Source organism: Mustela nigripes, chromosome 2 (genome assembly GCF_022355385.1).
Source record: "Mustela nigripes isolate SB6536 chromosome 2, MUSNIG.SB6536, whole genome shotgun sequence".
Classification (NCBI taxonomy): domain Eukaryota; kingdom Metazoa; phylum Chordata; class Mammalia; order Carnivora; family Mustelidae; genus Mustela; species Mustela nigripes.
The window spans coordinates 124,699,539-124,723,499 of record NC_081558.1 but is presented as its reverse complement, the minus strand read 5'-3'; the positions used below and the strand labels follow the sequence as shown (position 1 = coordinate 124,723,499).

At 41.6% G+C, this 23,961-nt stretch overlaps 1 protein-coding gene and 1 long non-coding RNA gene across 5 annotated transcripts in view; one reads left to right on the top strand and one right to left on the bottom strand.

Moving 5' to 3' along the window:
• LOC132012051 (uncharacterized) overlaps positions 1 to 5,616 on the top strand; it is a 49,544-nt gene extending 43,928 nt beyond the window's left edge. The window contains exon 2 of the long non-coding RNA XR_009402510.1: positions 416 to 5,616. This is a non-coding gene — a long non-coding RNA (uncharacterized LOC132012051). The remainder of the gene's footprint in view (positions 1 to 415) is intronic.
• A 2,084-nt stretch (positions 5,617 to 7,700) lies between these two features.
• TNIK (TRAF2 and NCK interacting kinase) overlaps positions 7,701 to 23,961 on the bottom strand; it is a 378,721-nt gene continuing 362,460 nt past the window's right edge. For all 4 annotated transcript variants that reach the window (XM_059391550.1, XM_059391551.1, XM_059391552.1 and 1 more), the window contains 8 exons: positions 23,510 to 23,680; positions 21,795 to 21,938; positions 18,978 to 19,112; positions 15,326 to 15,426; positions 12,964 to 13,113; positions 10,966 to 11,125; positions 10,545 to 10,684; positions 7,701 to 8,320 (listed from right to left, as the gene is read on the bottom strand). In XM_059391550.1, the coding sequence (XP_059247533.1) occupies positions 8,237 to 8,320; positions 10,545 to 10,684; positions 10,966 to 11,125; positions 12,964 to 13,113; positions 15,326 to 15,426; positions 18,978 to 19,112; positions 21,795 to 21,938; positions 23,510 to 23,680 (1,085 nt within the window). In that variant the 3' untranslated portion in view covers positions 7,701 to 8,236. The remainder of the gene's footprint in view (positions 8,321 to 10,544; positions 10,685 to 10,965; positions 11,126 to 12,963; positions 13,114 to 15,325; positions 15,427 to 18,977; positions 19,113 to 21,794; positions 21,939 to 23,509; positions 23,681 to 23,961) is intronic.

Sequence of the window (23,961 nt, the reverse complement as noted above, 5' to 3'; positions counted from 1 at the left end):
CATAATGGAACAGATCAAAACTACAAGTTGTGCCCTTTACAAGACTGAGTGAAGCAATACATTTGTCAGAAGGCATGTTTCAGTTTCCTAAATGAGACCATACAACAGCACCCATTGGTGCTGGATGGATATATACAGAAGTTAGAGCTGCCTGGCGCGAGCCTGGCATTCGCTTGGACAAATGATAAGACCCAAACGTCGTTGGGTTTTCTTGAAGCTGCCTTGGGCAGGGGGATACATTTCCTGTTGTTTATTTCTTGTTTCAGGAAAAAGAAACGGTTGCCATTTTTAAACATTTAGACCAGGAAACAAAATGTAGAATCCTCTTCCCATTCCAGTAACTCTGCAGTACCAGGAGCTCGAGACGGATCATTATCTGTATAAATATGAGTTTTGAAATGCTTCTTTTCTGCAGGTTCTATATGACAGTCTCTCCTCCAGCCCTGCAGCTTGGCCTGTGAAGATGCTTCATGGAGAAAGTACAGCCAGGATCACAGTCAGGTATTTTCCATCCACAGTAGCCTTCCAGGAAAGAAGATCATAGGGCTTTCTGTTCTCTACATGAAAGCAAACTCTAGTGCTTTTATGATATGAACTTTGGACACAGCTTATTGTTTTGATGTTGAAGTAAAATGAGCATATAGTTCTATAGCTTTTTTCAATGCCAGAACTCTGTTATTGTTTATTTTCCTTCTTTTATTAATTCATCTGATAAATACATCTACTGTTTGTCAGCTGTTCTACGAAGGATTGGAGCGAGGCCAATGACCAAAGTAGACACTGATAAGCTCTATGAAAAGCAATAAAGCAGAAAATGAGGGAGCAATTACAGATTGTATATGTCTCTGACAGTAAAGGAATATTTGTGTGGGACCTAAAGGAAAGGAGGAGCAAGTCACGCAGAGGTGTGGGAGAAGAGATGCCCAGACAGAGGAAGCAGCCAGGGCTAAGACCCTGAGACAAGAGCACTCTTCAGGAGTGTTCTGGATAAAGCAAGGGCAGTGTGTTGGAGCAAATGAACTAGAGAGACAGTAGATGGGGTCAGAGAAGTGGTAGTAGTGGTTGGAGTTGGGGCAAAGGATTGGTCAGATTTATGAGGGCTTTAGAGAGAGTGTAAGGAGTGGGAGTTGGGAAGACATTACTGACCTGAGCAGAAAAGTGCCATAACCTGTGTATGTTTTTAAAAGTGTTGGGGCACCTGGGTGGGCTCCGTGGGTTAAGCCTCTGCCTTCGGCTCAGGTCATGATCTCAGGGTCCTGGGATTGAGCCCTGCATCAGGCTCTCTGCTCAGCGAGGAGCCTGCTTCCCCCCTCTCTCTGCCTGCCTCCCTGCCTACTTGTGATCTCTGTCTGTCAAATAAATACAATCATAAAAAAAAAAAAAAAAAGTGTCATCCCAGGCAAGATGTAGCATGGACTCATATCATGGATTGTAGATATATTCTGAAGCAAGGAAAAACAAATCCCCCTCCCCCCATGGATTATATGTGGTATTTAAAAGAAAATTTAAAGGTAACTATAAGATTTTCTGGTCTGGAAGAATGGAGTTGTTTACTGACATAGGACATATGTGATGGGAGTAGAATGGTGGGTGGGGGAGCAAATTAGTTTAGTTTTGGACATGTTGAGTTGGAGATCACAACTACATACCCAAGTGAAGATATCAAGTAGGAAGTCAGACATAGAACTCTGGCATTCAGGAAAGAGGTTAGAGCTGGAGTCAAAAATGTGGGTGTTTCAGTGGATAGAGTCCCAACACTGGAAAAGATCATTTAGAGAGGGAATGTTCAGGGCTGGGCACTCCAGGAACTTGGCAATGGAGACCAAGAAAGATTGGCTAGAGACACGAGAGAACAGGAGGGATATTCCAGAGCTGAGGAAGTATTTCAGGAAGTTTTTATTCACTGTGTTCAAGACTGCAGCAAAGTCAAAAGCATAAAGCCAGAAACCCAACCATTGCATTTAACAGCATGGAGATCACATTTTTCTCAGCAATATCTATTATGGTGGGGATGAAAGCCTGATTTAAGTTGGTACAAGAGACCAAGGGGGGGGGGTTGCTGAAGACAGTAAGTATACATATTTCCCTCTGACGGGTTTTGCTGTGAAGGGGAGCAGATAAATACGATGGTAGAGTAAGGTGGTCAAGGTGAGTGTTTGTAAAATAAGAGATAGCAGCATGAATGTCATGAAATCCTCCAGTCGGATGGGGGAAAGTGGTGAATCAGGAGAGGGAAGGAATTGTTGGGCCAGTGGCCTTTGTTAGGGGAGGTTGCAGGGGAGGTACCCAGAGCAAATAGGAGGAGCCACCCACTTTGAATTAAGTGTAGTAATTGGTAGTATGTTTCACTGGACAAGACCAGGAAACTGAGAAACCCGGGTATTTCCAGGCTTGTCCAAGTGGATAATGAATCCACCAAGCATTAAGGAGGGGTGGTGTCGGAGCCGGTGACGGTGAGTCAAAACCTGAAAATACTTAAGCACTGCGAGGGAGGGCTGGAAGGGAAGTAGGACTTTGTAGGTTGATGGCAAGAGTTTTAAAGCGTTGCGTGTTTAGGAGGGACGGAGAATAGTCTGGAAGTGACAATGAGGAACAAGCAGGCATCCTGCAACTATTAATGCTTTATTACTCACATTTTGACAGAGATAACATAATATATCCCAAGGCGTGGCAGTGACTCTATGGGAAAACCCTGGCTTAGAACCCACCAAATCATTTCTAACTATTGCTCAGAACAACTATGCACAAAAACTGAAGGCTTTTTGTATGCAGGAAAGAAATACTGGAAAGTACCCAAAAGGTTCAGACTAGAAAAGATGCCAAGAATATTTTCTTTTATACCTTAACACAGGTAAGACTTACCCAGTTTGAGCATATTTTTGACAATGTGAAACACTTTAGAAAACTGAAGATTTCAACAATGTAGACACTTGTAGGCATAGCAGAATGACAGCCTCCCTTCCCAATCTTGTAAACTTGGCATCTCTATGGTTCTGCTGACATCGTAAATAAGAACGCTAAAATGCACAAAAATAGTTTCACAACATCCAATTTTAAAGTTCATCCGAGCTGTCATCTTTTTTCCCCCTTGCTGTGATTTCTTGCTGTCACCTAACAGTTGAAATTCTGATTCAGGGTAATAACTGAGGTTTTTATACAAAGCATGATACAATATTACTATTCCTCCACACTAACCCCAGGGTAAGAGATTAAGAGGAAGGTGCAACTGGGGCATGGACATTTGCTATGTACACAGAATGACCCACTGCTGGAAACAAAAACTCACCTCTCTACCAGCCTTTGCTCGGGCTCAGTAGTGCGATGCCTCCCACTGATGGTAAAAATAAACCATCAAAACCAAACCCTCATGTGAGGAGTTGAGTTAGTTTGAAGATACCTATGCAAAGTCAAAACTCTGTAATCTTTAGAACATTTCTATTTCTAACTGTGTTGCTTAGTCTTCATCCAAATGTTTGGCCTCGTGGACACAGAGTCCAAGATTTTGATCTGAATTTAAAATATCTCAAAAAACGTATCCAGGGACTTCTGTTTAAAAACACACTTCTGTGGGGATTTTAGTTTTGCCGCATTCTGGCACTTCCTGGAATGGCAGGCCTACAATTAAGTTTGCAACAGAGAGTTAGGGTCCCCTACAGTTTAACACTATGCCATTTTTTTTTTTTTAATCTTCTCGTTGCCCGTGGAAAAATTCCCAGAACAATGATACCGTATGGAACTCAAACAACACTTGAAAAATGCTTGGTAGAAATGTACCGATGGTCAGTTTTGAACCTGAAAGTTCTCAATGGATTTTCTTCTTTGCTGGGGCTTCTGAGAAGAGTTCAGTTTATACCATTTTGAGGCTCATGAAAGGACAGCACACCTTAGGGTTCCTGATACTACTATACTCATCAAAGCCAAAATGTAGTGGCATTTGAGAAATATTAGCAGGTAAATGAAATCACATTTAGATTTTTGGATTTTTACATTGTGACTATGTAGTCTCAAGGGAGACCAGTTATAGATTTGTTTGTTATGCTTCATTTGATTTGGTCAGATTCAGACTTTTGAGGAATGAACTAAAAGATAACTGATCATTCACAGAAACTGTTGAGAGGGCCAGAACTTAGTATCAGAAAGGATTTGGGAACATCAGGGGCTTGGGAAGATGATTCAGAATTGTTACCAGTGTGTTGTGGTTATTTTTCTGTTTTCCTCCAGTGGGTTAAAAAAAAAAAATTTTTTTTCTTTCTTAAAAATAAGGTAGCACATTTCATATCTTAAAGCGATCAGCACAAATGCAGTGATGCCTGTTCAAGCAGACTTCCAAGGACAGCACACACTATCGACACAAAGAGCTCTTCCACATTTCCAGAATACAGTGACAAGAACTGGTACACATAATAATAAAGAACCCCCCTCCCCTTTTTTTTTAAACTTCATGGAATGGGAGGTCAGACTTCAGGCACTTCTTTGTCTGGCAGTGGACAAAACCAAAAGGGTTCCGACCTGAATTTCACATCTCTGTCTAATCTACCGCACAAGAGGGACCAGAGACACCAATGACCAATGAGTCACAAGAGCAGACAGAAAACTGTTAGTAAGTCTTGACAACCAGGAATGAAGATGCTTTTTAAAAATATGTACTTGATGCCAAGTATGTAAGAAATGTATCTTAGAAAGCAATGCCATTGTATTAGAAAAATGGAGTCCCTGTCCAGGTGACCTTGTGGGATTTCATCTGGACCTTGATCTATACTGTTGAAATAGCTGTAGGTCTTCTTGAAGCATCATTTAAGTCTTCAAGAAAAATCGCGTCATCTTATATAACCAGAGCCATTGATTCTGTGTGGAACTCAGTGCAAGCTGTCTGCATTCATACCCTGTGCACTGGCAACAGCCGGGGTGTAACCCGCACGGGGAGAACGCTCACTGTTTGAACGGAGATCTTAGAGGTCTTCTGTTTCTGCAGTATGGACGCGGGAATTCACACTATTTTCCCCCTCACTGGCACCCCAAAATGATGGTCACCTGTCAGAACCTGAACCAAGACTATGGTTTGGGCAGGCTCCACGGATTTTATAGTATGATGATCAATTTAGAGCAGTAAGTCCTGAAAAGATCTCGAGAAAATTACTTTGGGGCAAGGGCTCAGTTTCACTTTGTAGAACAACAAAAATAAAATGAGCCAATTCCATAAACAAAATCCCCTCTGGGAAGAACTAAAACTAAACACTGAAAACTAATTAGTTTAAAAAATTAAAGAAATTTTTACTAGGGTGCTATTAAGATGGACAAAAAGCACAACCCTCCCCCCACCATTAAAAAAAAAAAAAAAAAGGAAGGAAGAAAGAAGATTAGCAAACCAGAAAACTGGGAATTGCTATGAACCATAATAGTCTGAAATACTCAGCACAACTGGGGTCTCAGTGTGTCAGGCCTGGGGCCTGTCCTGATGGAAGAGAATGTATTTTTGAAGATAAAAGCTACAGGGAAGTTTTTAGATATCTGTTAAGGAACACAGCTTTGTTAGAGGCCCTTTTAAATTTAGTTTTGCCTTGTACTCCATGTAAACTATTTGTACAAAAATATAGAAAGGCATGGCTTGATGTTTAACGTCTGTGTTTTATTGTTGGCACCAGAAAAAGCTCATGTTCTATGTTATGTCACTGTACATACTGTAAACAAGACTGCATTAATATTGTTTTTATGAGTTTTGTTTCAATGACTCTAGATTTTAAAAAATACATTCACAAACTACCTTATGTTTAAACACAATGATTCCCTTTTATTTCTTAACTGTACCCAAAATCCCACAATAAAAAAATCATTTAAAGCTGTGTGTTTCGAACTCATCACTTAGAAATCAAAACAAAACATAACATAAAAACAAAGATCAGTTTGCAACATAATTTAAAGAAGCTTCTGGTTTAAGATACCACAGCAGCGATATAAAGAGCTGGTGGCAATCACATTTGGGAATGAGACCCAAATCAATATATTTTGTCCACATCCGCATCCAATTACAGTAGTTGCTAAATTCAATCCAAAAAGTTATTGCTGAATTTGTTGCATGGAATTTGTGAAGATAGTATTGTTCATCAGCAGAGCCATAGCAGTAAAAATGAGAACGGGAGGATTTCATTGCTTTTGAGAGCTAAAGGGACCTTGATGAGGACATCTCAGTGATCGCCTGAAGGTAATCCCCAATTCCATTACTGTGTGTTACCTGTTTCAAATGGAAATGATGCTATGAGAACTACCACTACAGGAGGGCCATAATCACCTACTTCAGAAACTGCAACAATTCCCCTGCCCTTCCCCCTTTTACCCAAACCACCAGATTGAAATGGCTCCATTTTCCTAAGTCTATTTCGTTCTCATTAATAGTACATCAGCTGCTAATGTATTTAGGCAAAAATCAGTAGGATCACAGACTTCAAGAAATACAAAAATCTGTTTACAGGAATTGCTTTCTCCAGAAGCAAGTCACATTAGTTTTTGTTGAAGTTGGATTTTTAAAAAATTTTTGAAGAACAATTTGGTCAACTACTGTTTTGTTTAAAAAGTAGGAAATACACGCGAGATTGCCAGTTGAGCTCTCTATATGTCTCCTGGAGATAACACTGCTGTGATGAACAGTGAAACAAAACAAACGAAACGAGGTAGGTTAAAACAGGAAGCGCAACACATATCGTTTTGCAACACCTCGATACCACAGGTGGCCATGCTTGTAGCTTTGGAAAAAAAAAAAACCCAGACAGTCACGTCAAAGTTCAAAATCATCCGAGTAAGAGTTTATAAGGACACAAGTCAACCTGAACTAAATACATACATATCTCTGCACAAATGTTGTTTACCGTATGTTGGGTAATTTGGAGGAAGGGAAAATGATTAGGGTCTCAGAATTCTGGCCAAAGCCTTGCTTTTAAGTTCTATAAACTCTGAACCAATGATGCCTGCTGTGTCTCAGGCAGGCTTAGTAGTCTAGTCCCTTCTCTCACCAACCCAGAGAGAACACAGGCAGCTCAGAAACATTTATTATTATTATTTTTTCAGTCACAGTTTTCATCTTGAGAAAGTGGCACCCTCAGGAGAAAGCTGGGAATGACTAGAGTCTGGATGTCATTCACTCCCCAATTCCCAGAAAGAACTCAACAGTCTTACTCCTAATGAAGCCCAAAGCCAGTGACCTCTTTGCTAGAGGCTTTGTGCATTAAAAAAAGAATGTGTGTGTATATATATATATATTTATTTATGTATATATATATACGGATATAATATATAAATTTTTTTTTTTAGTTTGTTTCCCAGAAGCTCTTTTTGTCCAACCCCGTCAGTCATCCCATCTTTTGCCCTGATCTGTTGCATAATAGCTGAGGGAAAGTTGTGTTACAGAGTCCCTCAATCGCTAGAGCCAACTCAACTCAATGGCACTACTATCCCATTCAACACATTCCATTCTGCACAGGGCCATATAAAAATAGGGCCTGTCAGACTCACAAAAATGGTAGTTGATTTTATTAGTCTAAGGCTAGTAGTTTAGCCATTTAAAATCTATTTCCCCAAAGAGGGGAAAACTAGTATTTTTCTTCTCTTTTAAAAATTCATTAGCCAGTTGCTATCAAAAAGCAACCTTTGGGTTGGTGAAGGCAAAAGAGTTCTAAAATTACCCCACTATGCAATTATGGCCTTCAGTGTAAGGAGATAAGGTACATTTATTGTGCTGTCTCTCACCATTTGAAATTGGAAATTTTACAACATATCGTATAGTCATAGCTAGCAGGCAGACAGAATTAAAAACAGACTCATCTTCTCAGTATGCACTCTCTCCCCATTCTTACAAAGTAAGGGGATAAAGAAAAAAGGTAGAAAAACAAAACAAAAACAAAACTCAAAACCCACCATAACACAGCTTAATCATAAGAGCACACAATATTTGTTTCTATCCCTAACTCCGAAGGGCACATGGTCCATCTTTGTCCACAAACAACGCAGCATTCTTGGGGATCTCCTGGAAATTCCTGCCACCTTTTTCTCTCCTTCTCAACCAGGCTGCAACACTGAAAGATGGACTGTGGACTGTACTAGGACGGGTTGGGGGAGAGGAAGAGGGGAAAGCGGTATGTTCAACCAAGCCTTCTGATTCTGCCTCTAGACTGGCATAAGTCCACATGAGTTATGTTCTTTTTAATTAGAAACAACGCCATGAAGATAAGTGCCAAGTGCTCTTCTGTTACCAGTTCATCATGGAATTTCTGTTGAGGGTCATGAAAAACACTTGGCTACTTCCTCCAGATCGCACGGATGCAAAAAATACCTGTTTGAAATTAAAAAGAAGTTAGTTCAACTGCATGGTTTCTTTTCCTCTTTTCTTCAACCGTCCATCCATTTCCTCTCACATGTCCTATCCTTGCCATGTGTCCGCTCTTAAGACTCAATGGCTGGTGTTTATAAAAGTGCCTTTGAATACAGTGCATCCTCTGTAAACACTCCTGACTTGATTGCTTTGATTGTGACTGTTATGTATTATGGTACGGACCTTCAGGAACATGGGAGGGGCTATATCTTGATTGGCAACATCCCTGAGGATGCTCATATTTTAAAAGGGAGTTTCATGCTAGGTAATGTGCTAGATTTGGGGCCTAGGACACAACAGGTCCTTTGTTAATCTCTGGAAAACCATAGAGGCTTCCCTTCTTTCCCCCATAATGACGATAGGGCAGACTTGAGGCCTTTAGAGAATCCTTTCAAATTCCCAAGGTCAGGGGAGGGGCAGAATTTTGGATCTATCGACTACTATACAACTTCAGTTATCAATTTTTTAAATTAAAAAAAATGGTGTGATCAGATAGGGTAAGTTGTTTCATGCTTATTCACTTTGGTATATCAAGAGTTAACTCTTGGCTTGTCTGCTGCTGCAGGCATATCCTAAGCCAAAGGAGAGATGGCATTAATAAACAGAACCACAGTCCATTAGGTCTGGGTCTGTTAAATCATTTTATCAAACAACTAAGCAAAATTTGGGTTACTGCTTGCTTGAAGGTCAGTGAACCACTGCCCTGGGAAAATAATATTCTGGGCTGTGGCTTAGCCCTTAGTTAGCCAACACCAAACTTTGGTCCAAGGCATTTACTTTTGTCACTAGTGTAAAGTCTCTGCTACTTCATTTCCACAACTCCTTCAGAAGAATGCTGTCTCTCCCAACAACAACTTCTTAGGAAGTTCTGGGGGGAAATGCTTGTCATTCAGCTAATGCTACATATGTAAGTATAACTACTGTTGGGGTCAGTGAATTAAAATGGGGAAGCACAGAAGACCCATGGAAACACACTGGGTGGGGGGAGGGGAAGAAAGGGCTGCTGTTCTCTCGGCTGTGTGCACCCTGGGCTCTGAACCTTGGGCCCCAGATACTGGTGTGGTCCCTGCCTGCTCCAGTGGGTGTGGGCATGGCTTAGAACTGGCTTCCTAGAGTGGGTCGTCAAGGAACTGAAGTGTGAGGATTTATACCGAGATCACTCCTAGTCTTATGATCGATCCCCAGAGATTGCGCTGGGCCTAGAATTTTACTAGGGGTCAGGCCTATTTCCTGGCATACTCTGGGAAGGCCCTGGAACCATCCTTAGCACCCACAGCTATTGTCTACACAGACTGCACCAGGTCAGAGTAGCTGGCCAGGGTCAAATATAGTCTGGACTCACCCCCAGGGTTGGACTAAGGCTGGTCTGGCCTCTGGGGAACCAGGATGGACCAAGAGATGTACGTCTGTTCAACCCATCACATTCTTTATTCTAGGTGTTTCAGGCCTGCTATTTGGGGACAGCATTTCTAAGTTGGCCATAGTCCCAAAGGATGAATTCACAAATGAGCACAGCTTAGCGACTAAAAACTCTGGGTTAGTCTACAGGGAGGGCAAGGGAGAAGCCGCACTGCTGCAGAGTACCCTTCTGAGGTGACTGATCATGCCAGACGGACGCCACCAATTTCACTGCAAAACAGTCCCCCTATGACACTTCAGAAGAAACATGGCTGGAATGACACAGGACATGGCACTAGTTGAGTTTGCGACTGAGCATTTCTTAAGGAATGGGTGACATTTTTTTAAAAGTTTGTATTTCTTCATGTCAAATGTTTTACATTTAAAGGTGAATATAATGTGATGGGTTGGGTTCCCCATAGTGACTTTGTGAAAAGTCTCGAAGTGGAGTGTGAAGCTGACCCACTGTGAGTGATTTACGATGGGCCAACTCTCCCACGTGTGTAGGAGAATTTGGGGTGTCTGCTGAGTTAGCATAAGGCCTGCAGGCCACAAAAGTTGCTAAGAGTTTACAAGAAATTCTTAGAAGTTTTAATGTCTTTTTAAATATGCAAATAATATATTTTGAGGGTTCATGTGAATCAAACCAAATAATGCCATTTCAAGAGAATATTGATTGTTTAACACAGATGTGATTCAAATCAGTATAGAGGAAAATGAAGGTTTCACAGGTACCTGGTGGTCTCTTAAAATGCAAACACTAATGCAAATGTTGAAACGGATTTACCTTATCATTTCTTTCACATAGAAACTTTAACCTTTGAGCTCGCTTATGCATAAATACTCCATCCAAATGTCCTGTTTCCACTGACCGGATCTCAATAGCTTTCTCGCCCCAGCCCATTATCTGATTGGAATGAATGTAGGCTGTCAAAAGGAATTTCCAAAACTGCATTAAAAACATTAGATGGGCAATAACTCACAGCATCTGTTCACATCTTAACCACAAAAATGACAAACAACTTGAGATAAACAGACAAAGCAAGTCTTACAAGTGTTATTCACAGACTTTTGTTTTTTTGTTTTTTTTTTTTTTTTGTTTTTTTTTTTTTTTTTTTGGTGGAATCAAATGGTTGTTTCACATTTCTTGACTTTCGTTTCATTTGGGGGGTGTAACTGCTGAAGGAGATAAGGAATGGTTAACCTACCCACGGACGTGGGCATTTCTCCCCATTGGAGCACCACATCCTTAGTTATCCGGCCATAGGTGTTTACATACACCCCCTCATCCTCATAGCAAACAAGCATTTCCATTCCATCTGTTTTAGGCAAGATGACAATGGCATGAGGAGTGATATTGCCCTGAATCTAGGAGACAAAGAAAGGCCAGGCATTATTCCTTTTAAAAAATACAACAGCGTCTTGGCTATGCATCTCTAAGATGGCAAAAAAGGGGATCCCCTCCCCCCACCCCCAGCCACCATTTTCATTCCAGAGACTGACATTTTGCTTTGCTTTGCTGACTTTAACCACTGACCTGTCACATACCCCGGTATACAAATACAGAATTAGGCACTAAGTCGAGAATGTCTTATTCTTACAAAAAAACAACTGCAAGTAGGGAACACCTACTACGTGCTAAACCCTGGGCTCTTCACATACAATATCTCTGGTCCTTAGAAGGGTTCCCTGTGGTGAAAGTCCTCTACAGACGAGGCGAGGCTTGTGCACGTCAGAGGGGCAATGTAGATTGAGCAGAGCTGCCCTGGTCTTTGGTGGTAGAACTGGGATTTGAGCCCGTGTCTCACGGACAATAAAAAATCTACTTCCATCTACTTCTAAAAAAAGATGAGCGGAATGCAAACCAGCTGAATCTGACGGAAATAGGTGACACAGGGTCAAAGGGTGGGACCCAAACAGATGCCAGCATATAGGCTCTGAGTGTCCAACATGGACTATTTATCTGGGTGCCCAAATGACAGAATAAGCCAAATTAATGGCTTGTTGAGAAAACATTTAAAATGACTGGTCATTTAAAAAAAGTCATGCTACTGGAATCAGTGTAGATGGACTTGCTGTAGGAGAGGAGATGCAGTGTGGCCGGGGTCCCTGGGCTAAAGCTGTCATAGCAACCCACTATGTGCCTGGCGGGGAGAGGAGAGGACCGAGGGTGATCACAGTGACGCTCTAGTCACCTCACCAAGCATGGGAGCTGTTTGTCCTGTGTACACATGCACACACGTGTGAAAAGCTAGGACACAGCACGGAACATGTGCATGTGTGAAAGAGACTATGTTTGTGTGTGTATGCATGTGCATATGTGTGTTTGATGTACTGAAACTAGTTTTTTTCAATCATCACACTTTTTTGCAGTAAAGCTTATAAACTCTCAAAATACCAATCAGCAACAGATCAGGCTTCAGACTCTCCTGACGGTGTCTACTGTATGTTGGCCTTGGGATCAGGTGCAGGAAATATGACTTACACTGCACCCATCCTAAGAAGTGACACCACGGGCCATATTTCTGTTTGACAGTCAGGTTTTAGGCAGTGTTCCAGTGTTGTAATGTTCATACAACAATTTTCAGGGATTTTTGCTAAGTATCTAGAGGTATTACTTCATTTAATGCTGATGATAAGCCTCTGCAATAGGTCCTTTTATTCCCATTTTACAGATGGGAAAGCTGAGGACTGGTGAGACTCTCTAATGTGCTCATTGTTGCAAAGTGAATACATGCTAGCGCCAGGGTAGCCTCCAGTGACTGATTCTACTACACAACACCCTCTCAAGATGAAGAGATCAATAAAGACAGCAAAAGGGGACGACTGACTTCCCGAGTCACATGAACCCATCTCCCTTCAAAAGCTGAAAATAGGACGTCATCTATTGTACTCTTGCTTAAAAACCACAATTTATGCCCCTGAAGGAAAAATGTCATATGTATTTTAATCCAAAGTCCAATAAGACAACATGTCTAGTAAATGGTGAAGAATCGCTGTTACCTATTACTCAGTTTCAAGCATTCATAAAGATCAGTTACACCCACGTTTTATGTATTGAAAGCGTTGTCAATTTAGTGATGGCTTTTAGCCTTTTTAGTCCATCTGCTGTACCAATTAGTAAAAATTAGCTTGACTTCCACTAGAAATATGCAAGAACAAATCCCTTTTCTACATGCATGTTGTTGTAGAACTCAAGAACTTACATGAGATGGTATGTAGATATCATAAGAGTTTCCTGAATCAACATCAATTACATGAAAACCAGTGTGTGAACCAAAAATAACCTTCAATCTTTGACCTTCTTCTACTGTGAGATCAACAAGTAGTGGCTTGTGCTGGAGATCTGAAAAAGACTTTAAAAAGCACCCCATGAGTGTCCACATCATTCAAAGAGGTTATCTTAATCATTGTTTCTTTTAGCCGCAGCCTGGTGGAAGTTAATGTCTGGCTTTCTTATATTGAAAAGCCAGCGGATTTCTCTTACAGCTTTAGATCTATTTGTATTCTGGCTCTAGGAGGAAGAAAGGGTCTAGCACCCATCTTTGGTCCCTTCTCCACTCCTTGTCCTCTAGGGCAGAGAAGTGGTTTAGAGTTGTCAATTTCAACAGCATTGTTATCCTTGAAGAACTTGGCATCTGGGTGCCACTGTTCTTTCCTGCTTATTTTTGGCCTTTTCCTTCTGGAGAATGCTCAGCCATCTCTTTGGCCCCTTTCTTTCCCATGGAACACCAGGCCCTCACATGGCCATGACCCTTTCAGAGACAGCGCGGGGTGGGCAGCTGGACCAGCTCTGTGCTGAGTCTGTTCAGAATTAATGGGCACACTCTGGTTCTGATTTTCCTTCAGTGAGGGAGTGGGCATCAGATTGGTACCTCTTAAACATACCATTGTCAATAAAGGAGGGAGGGGGAGGCTGGAACATCACAAGACTCATGGCTTACGTTGGCTAGTTCAGCTTAAGTAGGAAGGAAAAAAGAGAGCTCTAGCCAAATTTATTAAGGTTCCATGTGTTTCAATCCAGAGCCCAAGCCCCAAGTAGCTGTTAAGCATTCCTCTGTTTTCTTTTGCCATTATTTCAGCACAGTCTACTTTTACTGGGCCTTGATGTCTGGGAGAGAAGAAACCACAAGTGACTCAGCTATAATGCCACTGCCACCCAAAGGAGCCTTTTCTTCAGCTTTTGCTAGTGGAGTCTCACAGTAGGGGAGGCTCCCATCCCTCCTGTTCCAGTCCTGGCTTTTGCACTGTCCTCCTGCCAGGCAGGGTGTGGTAAACAGAACACGGCCTTTTGCACCCTCTCATGCACCAAGGCTGGTAGTAACTTCCAAACCGGAATCCAAACCGGACCTTGAGTGAAAAACTTTCGTGGACCTAGATTTGGGCACAATGGCAGCACCAATTTAATTTTAGGTGTTAGTGTTATTACTAACCTAATACAATCTAAAACTTTCTCTCCATCAAAGTGGGGAATGGAGGAAGCCCATTTCCACCGATGGATCCATCTTCATGAGCACATCACAAACGAGCACATCACAAACATCACATCCCTTGCACTAAGGGAACGAGACAGCCTCAAAGAGTGCCTCATAGTGCTCCCAAGGCACCTTCTGGCCTCACATGGTGTAAGCGGCAAGAAAGAATATATCAAGGGTCAAAGGAAGATGAAAGCCACAAGAGTGGGGAGAAAAAGTGAGGGCCAATGTGTTCTGAAGAAAATGAGAGACACGGGCAGAGAGAGACAGGGAACAGATGATAAATTCACTTGGGCTCCGGATAGAGTCTGCAGCTCTGTATACATCCAAGTGCCTGCACAGACTGGTCTTTCTGGCATTTGGGGGTCCACTTTCATGAGCTGGGGTCCACTGCTCTAGCATATCCTCATCCCACTCCTGCTGAGGGGTGACCAATCCAACCATGGTGGGTCTAGACTCAGATAAGGTCAAAAAGGAAAAAGCGGAATGCAGAGAAACTAAGCCATTTCCTTATGGAACTACATTCAGTATTTACTTCAGGGGAGTCCAATAGCACTGGGGATATATGCGCATCATGTGAGTTGTTGGGGCTTTACCCCAAAAGGCTTATAAGGATGACAAGATTTGGAGACACAGTTCATCCTTGAGATTTGGTGCTGCGGTTGGCCTGCCTTTTTGAGATGACTTATCCCAGATTACCCCAGTTAGGTGCCTTTATAATGACTCTCATTGCCTAATATCACAATTAATGCTTTGTCTAGTAGCCATCCCATACTAAATGCCCCTAGGAGATGATGATTCGTTGACCTGATATGGAGGAGGGCACACCCCAATTTTTTCTTCTCCCATTCCCCAGTATATTTTATATTTATATTCACTCATCTCCCACCCCCAGTATATTTTATGGCATTTATTAGTGCTTAGTCTTTGCTTTCGGAATAATAAGCCTAAGAGTTCCTATACTTTTAAAAGGGGTTTATTATATATAGAAAAATTGGCCCTAGTCGATGTGCCAGACAGACCACTTTGTTAACTGGTACAAACCAAAAAAGAAAAAAGAAAATCTTTTTTAGATAATCACATGCCCGCTTACCTTAAATGCCATGAACTTATGATATGGTTTAGGAGCCCAGGCATATATTTCCACAGCATTCTTTAAGGCAATCACTAGGAATTTAATCCTTTCATATTTAACTGTAATAGACAAATGATAAATTGAGAAGGCATACCAACGCACTCAGAGTTTTGCATATGTAAATACATACGCCGCTCTTGGTGGGGGATTTGCTCATAGAACAGACTAAACTTTCTTTAAAGCACTCCTTCAGAATACTTGGGGCCTTTTGCTTTATACCGAAGGCTCTTTTCTTCATCTTAAGGGTTGGGACTCTCTTTAATCACTAGGTCTAGATATGAATTATTCATTGTAATAAGAACCTGCATAGTCATCTTCACGTTCCCCTCCCTGGCTTTTATAGTCACCCACATGCTAGAAGTTGAGAGCTGGTATGGCCAAATGGTAGAAAAATTAGCAAATGGCTAGACATGAAAGGGAGCCATTTGCTTATTATCCAAATATGAGTTCCGATGACTAGGGATTTATAAGTGGTTACTGCCTATAGAGAGATCCCCCTCTCCAAACACTGCATGAGGCTGTAGCAAAGACTGCTGTGTATGAACCATGAAGCAGGCCCACAGCAGACAATGAGTCGGCCAGCACCTTCACCTTGGTCTTCCCAGCCTCCAGACCTGTGAGAAATTCCTATTGTTCATGGTATTCTGCTCTAGCAACCTGAACAGGCTAAGACAGTACACGTAGCAGTCATCTCCTTCGTAGAATAGTTGAATGAACGGAATACCGGTGTCCAAAAGGGAACTGGACAGCCCATGGCAGTGAACCAAATTCTTGCTCCCTGAGCTCTTTTTCTTTAGTGTGCCCTTGCTGTTTACATATTCTGTCTTTAATATACTTTCAGCTACTTCCTTGGCTATTGACTTCCATATTTCTAAATAATATGCTTATAATGTTATTTCTTGATTTTTTTTTTCAGCTGGAGATATCTGTTGACTTGAGAGCATGGGAAGGAGTTAGTCTCTCATAACTGTCTCCTCTCTCTAGTTCTCTCTCACATGCACACACACGTTTCTTCCTCCCCCACACCACTGATACAGTTACAGTTCAAATTTTTGGTTAAATCAAGATCCCACGTTGAAATGATTATTGTTCACAGCTGAGGCATATAGCATGCCACAATTACATTTTCTTTCTTGTTTTTCACCCCCCCCCCCCAGTTCCTTCTTTTCCTTCTAAGCACATGTAGACTTCCTGCTAGCACTGTAAATGCCTTCAGCGTGGTCAAATGTAGCAGGTAATCTATTCATGATATTTTACTTTCCTTAAAGGCACCCCTTTTAGAATACTCCCTTGTCCCACTCTACCTTGACTGATTTCCTGATTTCTCTCTAGGCCTATGACAGAGTTGTCACCCACATTTCCTTCACCATCATTCCGGGTATTTTCTTCATTTTTTTTTTTTTTTTTTTTTTACCTGGATTCCTAGATTTATGCCTTTATTTTGATGGAATACATCAGTCAGTAGTTTTCTGAGAACCAGTGTATGGAACATAAATGTGGTGAGCCCCTGCATGTCTGAAAATGTCTTCATACTACATTCAAAGTTGACTGATGGTTTGAGGGTGTGATGGCTAATTTTTATATGTCAACCTGACTGGGCCACAACGTGCCCAGATATTTGGTCAAACATTGTTCTGGGTGTGTCTGTGAGGGTTTTTCCAGATCATATCAACATCTGAGTGGGTACACTGAGAAGAGCAGACTGCTCTCTCAGTGTGGATAGGTTTCATCTGGTCAGTTATAGACCCGACAGAGTAAAACAACTGATTAAGAGGACACCTCCTGCCTGACTGCTGAGCTGGGACACTGGTCATTTCCAGACTTCAGACTGGGTCTGAGAGATTGGCTCTTCTGGGTCTCCAGCTTGCCAACTACAGATCTTGGGACTTCGTAGCCTCCATAATTGTGTGAGGTAACTTCTGTAATAAACTACTTTTTATACAGAGAGTATATTTACATACCCATATATGTATGTATATACCTCTTATACACACATACACCCAGGGTGTGTGCGCATGTGTATGTGTGTATCCTATTAGCTCTGTTTCTCTTGAGAACCTGGTTAATACTGATGGGTTATAAAATACTACTTGAAGGCTTTGCTCCATCATATTCTAAGCTTGTAGTATTGCTGCTAAATCTCAAGCCCCCTATATATAAACTGTTTGTTTATTTATTTAATTATAGTATGGAAGCTTTATAGACCTCCTCATTTCCTGGGTACTGAAATGTCATGTTAATATATCTTCCTTTGAGTCTTTCTTTTTTTTTTTTTTTCCATTCACTATAATGGTTATTCAAAGTGAATCCTTTTAGCTTGGGACTTCGAGTCCTTAGTTCTAGAGATTTTCTTATATTACTTCTTTGATACTTTCTTCCCTTTCTAATTGTTATCTTCTCTTTTTTCTAAACTCATGTTACTTAGATTTTGAAGCACTTGGACTGATCTTTTACCTTCTTGCCTTTTGTCTCCTTTTCTTTTCTTTTCTTCTGGTCCTACTTTCTAGGAGATGTCTCATCTTTACCTTCTGATACATCTATTACACTTTTTATTTGCTTGTCAATATAGTCAAATTTCTGAGACTTTTCCCTTGCTCTCTGACCTCCACTGACCCTGCTCCAAGTGTCTTCTTAATGGTCCCTAGTCTTCTCTTCTGGAAATAGTTTTTCTAATCTCTCTGAAGTTATTAGAGTTTCTTCTTTATTTTTCCCACTCCTCATTAGCTCTGGCTCCTCTCAAGTCCTTTCTTACTGTTAAAGTTTCCTTTCTATTGCTGGATGTCCCTGCTTACCCACTGCTGGGCTTCAGGTTTCAGTGGTCACATAGCAAGCTTCCCATGGCACTGCCAATGTTAGTACCTAGACATCTTTTCTTTCTGGCCATTTTGTTTCTCCAAAGACAAATCTTTCAGTCTCTTGCTTGGGTATATAAGTATGGCTGACAACATTATGGGAGCTAAAGGGGAGAAGAAGGGATGTGTGTATGTGTGTACATGAGGGTCCTGGCAATTCCATGTTCCCACAATTCAGATTGGCCATGCCAACTTTTCCTCCTCCGCTGCAGTGGGAGAGAAGTCGTGGCTCATCACCCTTCCAATAATCCTTCTGTTTTCAGTTCCACCATATACCTCCATCTCAGATAACATCTGGGGCCTCAGATTTTGGGCCTTTCTGGGTTCTGTTAAGTGGTTGGATTGAACTTGATGACTTAGACATAGAATTGAGCATTTCTTGATCATCTGGGTTAGTTACTCATCATCTAACTATTCTTGTTCAATTCTGTTGACGTATCTTGTTGCTGGTTTTTCTTCTTCTGGTCCCTTTGTCCTTGTGCGTTTAGGACATTTTTATTCCTTCACTGTCATTTTAATGGGTATTTGGGAGGGAGTGTATATAAATGTTTAAACTGGAGCATAGGACTCTAGTCAAAATGCAGTCTTAGAACTTCATCAATCCAACTTTTTGGAAACAATGCAAGTATAATTAAAAGTTTCAATAATATCTCAAACTGGTAACAACTGTATCATCAATACCTAATAGAAAACAAATGGAATGAAACTTAAACTGAGTAATTAGGATTGAGTAAAATATTCCATGTCTTGACACTCACCAACTTTGTAATGTATGCAGCCTTCCAAGTCCCCAACTGTGATCCAGCCTTGTTTCTTTTCCACTTCTGGGTCGTTGTGTAGTATTCTGTTTCTTAACCATGAAAGATAGTAAACTCGTAGTTTGTTCTTCTTTCCTGTTGAAATAATAGAGCTCTAATTTCAAGCCTCTGTGACAGACTTTTCTCTCAGTCCTTCCTCATCTGTTTTATTTTATTAATTTATTTTTATTTTATGTACAATTGGATAAGTGTGTGAAGGTACAATAACCAGTGTCCCCAGCAATATCAAAGTGTTGTCTATGCCAACAGCTCCAAGTGTTTTGGACAAATCACCATTTTATAATTTGTCTTTACCTTCAGGTTATTTCTTATTTGAGCAAGCTGCTTTTACTCTCTCTTTTAAATGCAAAGAGCAGTGTCAAGACCTAATTCTTCAATGGAATAGTTGGTCAGAGTTCCAGAACATTCTAGATCAAACTACATGAAGGAGTTGTTGATAGCTGGACATTTTAACATGCTTATGCATCACTGTCTTTCCCTCACCTTCTAACCTAACAGCATATGTTAATGAGGAGCCTCTTATTTGCCTATTACTTTAGAGATGACAGCTGGGATTAGTTTTACTTTATCTGACTAGCAAAAATAAAATAAAATAAAGTAAAATAAAAAAATTATAAGGAGGCAAGAGAAACAATTTTGATGAAGGCAACCTGAGCTTGGTGGAGAACGGTGGACACATTTACGATTCTGAGATCACTGCAAGAAATTTTAAACAAAAATAGCAAAGAAAAAGATATGTACTTGGGAAAAACCAAAGTTCCCTTTGGTAAAGTGCTTCTGGAGTTGGAATTCAACAATAAAAGACCATCTTAAAAATGCTGAGGAGTAGGGGTGCCTGGGTGCCTCAATGGGTTAAAGCCTCTGCCTTTGGTTCAGGTCATGATCCCAGGGTCCTGAGATTGAGCTCCGTATCGGGCTCTCTGCCCAGCGGGGAGCCTGCTTCCCCGTCTCTCTCTGCCTGCCTCTCTGCCTACTTGTGATCTCTGTCAAATAAATAAATAAAATCTTTAAAAAAAATGCTGAGGAGTACATAGGAGCAAAATTTAATATCCTCTGTGAGATTATCTGAGTACCAGATAAGAATGTTCCTTGGAGTGGTTCTTCCTTTTCCACAAGGTGGGGGGTGGGGAGAGGTGGCTCTTCTAAGTGATCAGACATTTAGGCCTGGGAGTTATACTTCCTGAGTACTTATTTTCTCTTGATTTCTCTTAGGCATCAAAAGATGCTTTATATTTCATAGATGTGACATATATGAGAAGAAGAAAATTTATTAAAGCATTGCACACTGGATTTGACAGGACAGTGCACTCATAAATTAAGGGAGTCACTGTGCAGTTACTATTCCTCTTTGTAGCCGAAGGTCCAGAACTGATCCTAACAGCTAGGATGGACAGAAAGGCCAGTGCTTCCTCCTTTCTGTGCCAAGAATCATTTGCTCCTACTTTCATTCTCTTCTTTCCCCACCTATACTTCATGATAAGAGGAGGTGTTTATTTTTTAAAGAGTGGGAACATGTCACTCACAATGTAATGAAGTCTGACTGAATTTTCTGGCATCGTTTCCCCGTTTGGTAGGTGCGTGGCAGACGTACGTTATAAATTCTGATTTGGTGGCATAGCAATCAAGCAAGCAATTGACAAGAAAAGAAAGACTACGCTGAATTAAGCTCAAATGAGAATACAAGAAGAATTTACTCGCCTAACTCTTTTGGAGGAGAATAAAAAGAGATGAAACTCTAAGCATTCAGTGGAAACGCAGAAGAAAGAGGGGACGGTAGCTTCAAGTGAAGGCAATTTTTCAAAGCAGAAATATGGCTCACCAGCTAAAATTTATTCAAGGCTGAACCCAGTAGCCCTGTGTTTTCCCTTTGTGAAACAATGGCTCAATGGAGAGCCGTGGTTCTCAAACTTGGCTGCATGTTAGAAACACCTCGGGCACTATGGGAGCTAGTGATCCCTGGGCCCTACTCCCAGCAATTCTGTCCCACACCTGGGTGCATCCTGGGTTCTTGCTATCCATTCAAGTGGTTCTAATGTGCAGAGGTATGGTGGTTTCATACTGGATGAGACGGGAAGGCAGGGGAAAAAGGGATATTGTTTGTTAAACTCCTGCAAACATCATCAGAAAGCAAAGAACTTTCAATAAATATAGACTCTTTCCGGTTATGTTGTTAACTTGTCGGTAATAAGGCCTTCACTTCTGTGTCCATATTTCTTTAAAGTTCTTTTTTTGGGAACCAGAGAGCTGCAGAGTGTAGTGGTTATGATTCCCACACCCCAATCTCTTTGCAGACTCAGTCACCCAAAGGGTCCGCTTCCGCTTGCTGAGACGCCAATGGAGTATAAGCTAGAACAGTTCTTGAGAGAAAAGAGACCAGAGAGCTTCTGCTTACAGAATTTTCTACTCCGTGAAGCCTACATTTTGATGTTCTCCACCTGGGAGTAGGTACTAGAGCTCAGGCTTCAAAAGATCCTTGCTAAGTCCTCGGAGAGGTTAAAGGCCTATAAACACAGAGCCTTTGTGGTACATCTGCCTGATTCAGAGATCGCGAGGTGAGCTCAGAGGTGAGAGGTTTCCCTTCGGAGGTCAGTATCTCCAGAGTCACAAAACAGGGGTGATCTCACTCCAGCTACACTGCTATAATGTATCGTATCACTGTCAGCCAGGGAGGACAGTTTTTCAGAACTGAGGTGAGGCCCTTCCTACCTGTGTAGACCTGGAGGTCTCGGTCATCCCAGCAACATACGAGTAACATACCTGATATCGTCACCAGGACATTCAGTCCCTCTAACACGTCCATCTGCTGAAATCGCCTCCGGTTGATCAGATTATAGACTTTGCCTTGCCCACTTCGGTCCAAAAGCATCAGGCCATTTTCTGTTCCCACCAGGAGGTTCACACCTGCAAATTGAAGGCGCACCCCAAGACTGACTTTTTATATGCTTCAGCCTTTCTGTATCTGGGGTCCCTGTGAAGCCTAAGAAACTGTGTCTTGTTACTATAAACTAATGGGCAAGTAGGTACTACAGTAGGGAGTGAAGAAGTAGGGGCTTGGCTGAAGTAATTAAATCACTGCCCCTCTGGTAACAAGATTAGTCTTCTTTTATAAAGTGGTAGCAGCATTCATTACCTCTGGCCGGGTGCCGTCTGCTATATAGAATCCTTCTCCCGAGAAGCCTTGGGCACAGCTTCTACACCAGCACAATTAGCCTTTATTCCTTTCCTGTAACACCCATGGCTGTCCTGGCTCTCTATAAATCCCACCTCGAAACTTGCCCAAGGTTCATCCCCACCCCTGTTCATGCACGGATTTCTAGCTTACCTACCTTCAACATACAGCAGAGTGCCCCATTTCCATACCTCACTGGAAGAAAAGCCTTTCCTCCTCCTCACACCAAAGTTTACATATGTCTCATACACTCAAGCTTCTGCTGTCAGGGAAATGACAAGCCAATGCCAGTGAAGGTGTTAACTGCCTGAGAGTCGCAGGGCTGTAAGGGACCACTCAGGTATCTAAATCTGGTCCAGCCCATCTCCCATGCACTTAGCCCTATTACAAAATTTCTAGCAGGTAAGTGGTTTTGTCTGGATAGCTGCCATCCTAAAAATTGCTGCAAATTAACTCCCACCTGCCCTGCAACATGCTTGCACACATGCACACGGAGGGTCCACTGTGTCATGGACTATGTTCATGAATAAGTAACGCTCTATCTTCTCTTCATCTAGTTTTTGAGTAACATAAATGTCTGTTCTTTTGTCTTTAAATTATTGAATATTAAACATGGCCATCTTGCCTCCTGTCTCTTCTCCAGAGGACAGAGCCTTACTCCTTACATCAGACTAGGCCTGCTATTTTAGATGGATACAGATGGCCACACGCTTCCTTCGTCAGTATATGACATTTGCAGTAACACAGGCCAGGACTTGGATAGAATCTCGCCCCACCTAAACTGAGCTTGAAGTCAGCTAAAACCTAGGCATCATTTCCACAGGCATTGCAGGCTGATATTTGAACTACAAGGGGAAATTCATCATCTGTTGTCTTTTTCAAGGTTTATCTTGCCACTACTAGCGTTTATAAATTCACTCAAAGATGCTAGCTGTGAACTAGGGGTGAGGCTCTTCCTCCCCTTGCAGGCTACATGAGGATCACAGAGTCTGAGTGCGGGCACATCACACAGTGCTGGGCACATAGTCGGTGTGTGGTAAGTGGCAGCTCGTTCTCTTACTGACTTTAGCCCACCATGATTATGTGATGAAGTCATTCTGAATCTGATGTTGTTGTCCTGGGAGTGAGGGTATCAACTCTTGTTACTTGTAAAACTGCTCCTGGATCTCTCCTGAGGCCAAGACAGTCCTGAGTCGGAACTCTGACCCCCATGATTCAACCACTGCTCTCCGGATGGTAAGCTCCACCATGTTTTAAGGTTTGAGGGTCGATTTATTAATGAGTGGTAAAAAGCAGCACTTACCCCACAGAGCTGCACAGAGTATCTCCGAGTTGAATCGTTTCTTGTATTTTCTGATTTCAGGTGTGTCGCTATGAGGTCGAATGTTGGTTGGGTTTACGTTTACCACTGAAATCTTTCGTGCTTCATTGAGTTTGGCCTGTTCTTGCCTAAGAAGTTCGCTAGTAAACAGAGCTTTGAAAAAAAGAATCAGAGAAGTCAGTGGTATCTTAAAAAACCAGTGGTGATATGGAGAAGGCACGTCAAAACACTATAATTTCTCCTTGTTTAGTGGGCATTATAGAAAAGGCAAGTCAATGCTGCAACTATGAACATTTTATACATTTTTTTAGTAGAATACAGTGTAAGTCATTCACAGAAGCAGTATTTTATCCATTAGTAAAACAGACTTATGGATACGACTTGGGTAGTTTAGAAAATAGATATTCATCTCACAAAATTGAACACACCATTTA